Raw genomic sequence first — 8364 nt, 5'->3', positions numbered from 1 at the left:
CATAGAGCATGGGTCCCCAGATGTTGTTGACTATCGCTTCTATTCTCCCCAGACTTGGCCATTGTGGCAGGAGATAATGGGAGTTGTAGTTCAACAATTTTTGGGGGACCCAAGTGTAAAAACCCTTCCCCTAGGACAAGTTGATGGAAGTGAAAATTGGGTGGCATCCCTAACCTTACTTATCAACCCACAGGCATACAAGGAAGGTATATACACTTCCTTTGCTTTACACTATTTCTTCCCTTGTTAGGTTCATCCATGGATTTCAGCAGACAGACAAAAATCCCATCTTGCCGAAAACTCCTTCCCTTCATTGTCTTCCAAGTCATAATCAGCACAGTATTATTTGTCTACATCCAAAACTTCAGGAGTGCAGACTCCACAGTCTCTGCTTCTTCCATACAAGGACATTCCTACAAGTTACTCCCTGAAAATGTTTCCATAGTTAAGAAGGGTGCCCCGAACCTCACCATCCTGCTGTGGACATGGCCATTTGGGGTACATTCTACCATCCAAAAGTGTTCCAAGCTCCTGGGCATCCCAGATTGCCACATCACAGCCAACCGCAGCTGGTATCACAAAGCTGACGCAGTCCTCATTCACCACCGAGATGTGTGCTATAGTCCAAGAAAGCTCCCCCAAGTCCCACGGCCTCCTTTTCAACGCTGGATTTGGTACAATCTGGAATCTCCCAGTGCCTCCCCCAACATGAGCTTCATGGACAATCATTTCAATCTCACCATGTCCTACCGGAGAGACTCAGATATCTTCTGCCCTTATGGATTGCTGGAGGTCCTCACTGAACCACAGAATGTCACCATTCCACCCAAGTCCAAGCTGGTGGCCTGGGTCATCAGTAACTGGAACCCAGCCTCCCACCGTGTGAAATATTACAAGGAGTTGAAAAAGTACATCCAAGTAGATGTATATGGACAAGGCCACTTGACTCTACCTCAAGACAAACATCTGTCCACTTTATCCCAGTATAAGTTCTACCTGGCCTTTGAGAACTCCATCCATGAGGACTATATCACCGAGAAGCTCTGGAAGAACTCCTTGCTCTCTGAAGTTGTGCCTGTGGTGTGTGGACCGCCACGGAAGAACTACGAGCGCTATTTGCCCCCAGATGCCTTCATTCATATTGATGACTTCCCGTCAGCTAAAGACTTGGCCAACTTCCTAAAAGAACTGGACAGGAATGCAACAAGATACCAGAGTTACTTTCAGTGGCGAACATGGCTAAAGCCCTCTGGGCAAATGTCCTTCAGTCTTCACTACTGCAAAGCATGCCGAGCTTTACAGACAACCCCATTCCATTTTCAGACCATCCCAGAGCTAAGCAAATGGTTCAAGTGAACTAGTAATCTATTGTGTTGGACCTGACATTATGCAAAGGGAGGCACTTTTAAGCATCCAGTCACCCAGGGAACAGTTGATAGGCAAGATCAAGTTGTCGAGATAGGAAAGGTCAAGCTGTCCCCAGCTCCTAAAGGGATTTCAAAAGGATTAACCAGGCTAGATTTAAGGTGCTGCTCATGACCTTTAAAACCCTCACTGCTGGAGACAACATTTGTCCATATGAACCTCCCAGGGCCCTCCGTTGGGCAACTCAGGCCCTGCCACTAATGGAGATCTGGCTGGCGGGGACAAGAGACAGGGAAGTTATTCCCATGATCAGTACAAAGCAAGCTAAGGGAACCTAGCCCATTTTCTACTAATCGTCAGAACCACTGGGCTCGTGGGTGAGCCTGGTGGTTCCAAGGTGGCTAGCCCGCCTAATCCCCCCTCCCATTAAATGAGGTCAGCAGAACGAGCACCCTGTTAACCTCATTTTTTTGCTCATGTGCCGCTGCCGCATGTGGCGACACACGAGTAGACCCCCAACAAGGAGGCTGCAGCCATCCTCCCGGCCTCGGGGGTCTCTCCAGAATGCCCCACACACTCATGCAGGACATCCTGGAACTTCCAGGGGCTGTTTGGCTCACGATCCCTGCAGCCTCCGCCGGCTCCGTGACGAAGCTGGCAGTCAAGTGGGTGGCTCATCCAGCTGCCCATGGCTTGGAGGTCTGCTCTCCCCGCAGACCTGCCAGAAGCTCTTCTCACTGATCACGAGAAGAGTGTCATGGCCTTCTCAGTTATGGCCCCTTGGCTTTGGAACATGCTCCCAGAAGAGTTTTGCCATGCTCCCTCCCTCAGTGTTTTAAAGGGACAATTGAAGATAAATCTTTTTGGAAGGGCTTTTTAATATTTTATGTGATGTTTCTATCTAGTAGTTTACTTAATTTTTAGCTTCTTATTCATAACTTTTAATTTGAAACTTGTAATATCTGTAACTTTTAAATGTGGTTTTAGACTGGTCTTTTAACTTTTAAAATTGTTATTGATCTATATTGCATCTATTGTATTAATGTTGCAAGACGCTCTGAGCAGTAGTCTCATGGAGGGGCAAGGTATAAATGTTTTAAATAATTAACAAATAAATAACAGAGAGGGGTGGAAGAGTGGGGGTTGATTGGTGAGAGACATGGTTGTGGCTGCAGTGTTCTCAGCTTTCCTAGCCCACATTTCCCAGGGAAAAGAAGGTGTGTCGGAAGCATTCAGAGGTGTGTTCCAGTGGCAAGACATGGGACATTTTAAATGTCTCCCAGAGCCGGGAGGCGGCTTTTCACCTCCCCTCCGGAGGTCTACTCATGAGTAGCCATGGTGCGGCTACTCACGATCGGGAAGCCCAGGTTTGCAGGCCTTTGGGGAGGGCTGCTAAAGTGGGCTAGCCGCTTGTAAGCCACGGGGGTCGCCTGCGAGCCCGGTGGTTTACACGATCAGCAAAAATCGGGCTAGGCTCTCCTAGCCCGATTTTTGCTGCTCGTGATAATAGCCCCACAGTGGAAGGGAGCCCGGTTTCCAAACCCTCTTGGGCAGCCTGGCGCTTAACCCGGGTTTCAGATGCAAGAGCGCCTGAAAAGCAAGTAAGAGGGTTGTGTGTTGTTGTGGTGCAGCTCCATGCCACAGCGACTCACGTGTAGCCCACTGACAGGGAGGCTACAGCAAGCCTCCTGGTGTCGGGAGGCTCCCCAGAATGTCCCACGCAATCGTGTGGGTCATTCTGGGGCTCCCAGGGGAATCCTGCTGCCCCACCTGGCTCCATGATGGAAGCAATAATCTTCTGGGCAGCCGATCCGGCCACCCAGGGAGGGCTCCCTGCCCATCTGCGGGGAGAGCAGGAAAAGCCCACTCTCTCCGCAAACCCCATTCAGGCTCTACACATGGATCCTGGTTAGGGTGCACAGGGCATACTGGGGAGACCCCCGGCCAGGGGTCTACTTGTGAGTAGGCACGGCTCGAAGGCGCGCCATGGCTACTCACAATCGTAAAAAGCAGGGTTGCTGGAGCACTCACTCCGCAAACCTGCTTTTTACCAGGGGTTCTCGAGCGGGTTACCCGCTCAGGAACCACCAGGCTTGGCTGCGAGCCCGGTGATTCTTACGGTCAACAAAAATTGGGCTAGCCTCTGCTAGCCCGATTTTTGTTGATCGTGAGAAGTGGCCCCATGTGTTTCCGCAGTGCGGCTCCGCGCCACGGCAACTCACGAGGAGACCTCTAACTGGGATGCTAAAAAGCACCCTCCTGGCTTGAGGGTCTCTCCAGCATGCTCTGCGCACTTGCACAGAGCATGCTGGAACTCCCGGGGGCCGCACAGCCCCCAAACTCCCAAGCCCCCGCCAGCTCCGTGACGGAGCCGGCAGTTGTGGGCGGCTGATCTGGCTGCCCGGGGAGGGCTTAATGATCGTCTGTGGGTAGAGCAGGCTTAGCCTGCTTTCCTCGCAAACCCTCTGGAGGCTGACCTCACCGATCGTGAGACCCGCCTCTCAACGACTGTAAGTGCCACCAGTTTCTGGTTGTGTGGAAGCAAGGTAAGAGGAAAACCTGGGAAGAAGTGATTGTGTGGAAGCAAGGTAGCTAACTTGCTTCCACACAACTGAAAATTGGTAGCACACACAGCTTCCAAACCTGGGTAGAACACAATTTTTGATTGTGCGAATGACCTCAATGTGTTTTACCCTGAACGGTGATTTTACTCTTATGGAAGGTGGGTTTCTTTGTACTCTTCAGTTTATTGATTTCACATGGAAGATATTTTATATTTTTTGGACAATAATAATAAAGATGATTGCTCTATTTTAAAATATTATTATTATTATTATTTCTTGTTTACACAGTCAGACAGGTGTTATTGACTGGTTTGTTTTATCCAGACATCGAGTCCTTCCCAAGGACCTGGGATGGCTGAATTTTAATATCAGTATTGTTGTTGTTATTATTATAGATATCGTCGTAGAATATAGGCTGTTCCCAGTAAAGTTGCTTTTTGTAATTGGCTGATGGCGATTTCTGTGGCCCCTATGGTGTTGAGGTTTTGGAATAGCTCCTAGGGCGCCAATTACTACTGAGATTATTTTGGTCCTCTTCTGCCACAGTTTTTCAATTTCAATTTGTATATCTTTGTATTTGGTGATTTTTTCTATTTCTTTTTCTTCTATTCTGCTATCCCCTGGTATTGCTATGTCGATTATTTTGACTTGTTTTTCTTTCTTCTCAACTACAGTTATATCTGGTGTATTATGTGGCAGATGTTTGTCTGTTTGTAGTTGGAAGTCCCATAATATTTTTACATCTTCATTTTCTTCAACTTTTTCAATTTTATGGTCCCATCCATTTTTGGCTACAGGTAGCTTGTATTTTTTGCAGATGTTCCAGTGTATCATCCCTGCTACCTTGTCATGCCTTTGTTTGTAGTCAGTCTGTGCAATCTTTTTACAACAGCTGATGAGGTGGTCCACTGTTTCATCTGCTTCTTTACAAAGGCGGCACTTGCTGTTTGTTGTGGATTTTTCGACTTTGGCTCTTATTGCATTTGTTCTTAGTGCCTGTTCTTGTGCAGCCAGTATTAAGCCCTCTGTTTCTTTCTTCAAGTTGCCATTCTTAAGCCATTGCCAGGTCTTGGTGAATATTATGCAAATATTGACCATGCTGTGGCTTATTTTTCCCTTGACTTGTTCTTTCTTGTAGGCCTGCTTTGTTTCATTGGTGTTTAATAGTTTCTTGTTATTGACCATTTGATGTGCATCTTCTTCACTGTCCTTGATATATTTTTCAAGGCCTCTTTTCTCCTCCTCTACTGTTTGATGGACTTGCAGCATTCCTCTTCCACCTGAGCTGCGAGGGAGGTATAGCCTATCAACATCACTGCGGGGGTGCAGAGCATGATTTATGGTCATTATTTTCCTGGTCTTACGATCTAGTGTCTCTAGCTCTGCCTGGGTCCAGTCTATTATTCCTGCAGTATATTTGATAACAGGTATAGCCCAGGTGTTTATAGCTTGCATGGTGTTCCCGCCATTGAGTTTGGACTTCTAGGATTTTTCTAACTCTCCTGATGTATTCACTTCCAATTTTTCTTTTAACTTCAGTGTGTGCAATGTTATCAGCCTGGAGAATGCCCAAGTATTTGTAAGGTTCTTTCTCTTCCAAGTTCTTGATCTTGCTTCCATTGGGCAGTTCTATTCCTTCTGTTTTTCTTATTTTCCCTCTGTTCATTATTAATGCAGCACACTTGTCTAGTCCAAATTCCATTGCTATATCACTACTGAATATACAGACAGTGTTTAGTAGTGATTCGATTTCTGACTGGGACTTTCCGGACAACTTCAGATCGTCCATGTACAGCAGATGGTTTATTTGACTTGATGTTTTAGATGTTTGGTATCTGAGGCCTGTTTTGTTTAGTATTTGTGAGAGTGAAGTCATGGCGATTACTAACAACAGAGGAGATTGTGAGTCCCCTTGGAAAATACCTCTTCTAATGCTAACCTGTCCAAGCGTCTCGCCATTGATTTTTAACTGTGTACACCACGTGCTCATTGCTTTTTAAAATAAATATCTGAATGTTTTTGCTGACACCAGTTGTTTCTAAACATTTTAATATCCATGTATGAGGCAATGAGTCAAAGGCTTTCTTGTAGTCAATCTATGCAACACTTAGATTTGTTTTTCTTCTCTTACAATTTTCTAAAATCATTTTGTCAAGCAGCAGCTGGTCTTTTGTGCCTCTGGTGTTCGGGCAATTTCCTTTCTGTTCAACTGGAAGCTGCTTATTAGTTAATGAGTGTTGCATCACTTCATCTGCTATTATTCCAGTTAATAATTTGAACATGGTTGGCAGGCAGGTTATCAGTCTATAATTACTTGGAACGGCAGCTTTTGCTGGGTCTTTCATGATGAGATGAGTTTTCCCAGTTGTTAGCCATTGTTCAATATCACCTCCTTGCAAAATGTGGTTGAACTGTTTTGATAGTTGTTTATGAAGGCTTGTTAGATGTTTAAGCCAATAGCCATTGAAGCCATCATCACCTGGTGCAGTCTAATTTTTAATTTACTTTGCTCTTTCACTTATTAATTCTGGTGTTATTTTTAGATCTTGCATTTGTTGGTTACATTTTTTGACCTCTTTTACCCAGCCTGCTTTTTTATTATAATCTATTGCATTGTCCCATAATTTCCCCCAGAATTGCACTGTTTCTTCTTTATTTGGTGTTTCTATGTTTCTTGCAGTTTCTCCTTCTATGCTTTGGTCATCTCTGATTCGACTGGAATTGGAGATTCTGCCTGTGTTGTGTGATTCTGGCTTCGTACCTGCTAATCTTCTTTGACACTGCTGTTATTTGCTGCTTTATTATTTCCAGGACTTCTCTAAGTTTCCTTGAATCTCGGTGGTATTTTTGGATCACATACTGTTTGGTGTTTTCATTCTTCAGCTTCTTGTCTTTCATATCTTTCAATTTACTAGCATCTGATCTAAGCCTGGAGATTTTATTTTCTAATCTAATCTTCCATTTAGGTGATGTACTACTTTCTTTTTTTACAGGTCCACTGATCTTATATCCGAGCTCTTGTGTTTTTATTGTTGCTGTACTGTACATTAGTTGGTTTGTTTCTTGCAAATTCTTGGTTGTTATTTCTGCAAGTGCAGCATTGACATCTTTTAATGCCTGCGCAAGTTGTTTTTTGGCAACTGTTTTTAGAGCTGGAAGTCGAAACCTGGTGGTTGTTTGGTTCATGTGCTCAGTTATTTTTTGCTTTAGTTCTTGTTGCTTTTTTGTTAAACAGCAAGGGGAGGTTGCCTGGTTTTGATTTTGAAACAGTTCAGCAACAGTGGCATCCTCAAAGTCAAAGTCAAAGTTCTTTATTTGCGACCCAAGATCAGCATAACATAACATAAACAAAAAATCTCATAGCATAGAAAAATACAATAAGGAAATGAAATATTTAAATATATAGATGAATATCCACAAACAAATGATCAATAAAATTTTAAAATTAATCAAGGAAAAGCTCGCTGCCACAACAGTACTGCAATAGAACAGAATTTAGCCACCTTAAAGGTGACATCTAAAGTTCTATCCGCAAGAAGATAGGAAACATAAACATCTCCAGAGCAACCTGGGAAGGGTGTCAGAAGAGGAGTAAGTAAGGAACATCTTAAATTTCTATATAATGGACAGCACAACAAAACATGTTGGATGGATTCGACTTCCCCCATACCACATGGGCATAATCTATCCTCTCTAGGAATCCCCAGAAACCTCCCTGAGAGCACCACTGAAGGTAACATATCAAGTCTTGCTCTAAAAAAGGCCCTCTGATAGCATGTCAAGCTCAGGGCATTCAAATAAGCAGCAGGGCCCCAACTAGAACTGCTCAAACCCAGCCTCCTTTTAGTACAATCAGGGATTCAGGAAAGTTCTTGTTGGATTTCCAAGAGTCTTTGTTTCAGGATCTGCCTGGCCTGGTTGTGACTTAACAGGACCACGTAGTCCATAGACAGACCCAAGGACACAATTTTGTCCTGGATAGCCTGGTCCCAAGTGGGCTGGAATACATCAGCCAAGATAAGAGAAATCCATCCTCGTGGGAAAAATCTGACTTTAAGCCAATAGGTCAAAATAGACAACCAGGCCCAGACCTCGATCTTCAGAATACCCAACTCGAACCTTAATAATGCATTGGGGACACACCTAGGTACTCTAAGCAGAGCCCTAAGGAAGTCATTTTGAACCACATACATAGACTTGTATGAAGGAAAAGGACCAAGTTGCGCCCCATATAATAGCTGGCTCCTAACTTTGCTGCCAAAGTTAGTGGCATCCTCTGTTTCCAACACCTCCTCCACCTGCACCTGAGCAACTTCTTCAGTTGGTGGTAATTCTTCTTCCATATCTTGAGCCTGTGTTGCTCTTTGCAGTTCTTCCAGCTCAACTTCTGTGAATACTTTATTTCTCATTATGAATCTTCTCTGGACTGCTAGCC

General features: G+C 44.6%; 1 protein-coding gene across 1 annotated transcript; it reads left to right on the top strand.

Moving 5' to 3' along the window:
- The first annotated feature begins 258 nt into the window (after positions 1–258).
- On the top strand, positions 259–1356 carry LOC128343780 (3-galactosyl-N-acetylglucosaminide 4-alpha-L-fucosyltransferase FUT3-like). Its single transcript, XM_053293217.1, has one exon. It carries the CDS (start codon positions 259–261, stop codon positions 1354–1356), a length of 1098 nt encoding a protein of 365 aa, XP_053149192.1.
- Positions 1357–8364: the final 7008 nt, after the last annotated feature.

The sequence above is a fragment of the Hemicordylus capensis genome, chromosome 2 (genome assembly GCF_027244095.1).
Source record: "Hemicordylus capensis ecotype Gifberg chromosome 2, rHemCap1.1.pri, whole genome shotgun sequence".
In the NCBI taxonomy this organism is placed as follows: domain Eukaryota; kingdom Metazoa; phylum Chordata; class Lepidosauria; order Squamata; family Cordylidae; genus Hemicordylus; species Hemicordylus capensis.
Note: the sequence above shows the minus strand (reverse complement) of the source record. Positions and strands in the feature narration are given on the sequence as shown.

Excerpts from the sequence above, each read along its gene's own strand:
- LOC128343780 (XM_053293217.1), top strand. The coding sequence starts at position 259 with ATGGATTTCAGCAGACAGACAAAAATCCCATCTTGCCGAAAACTCCTT.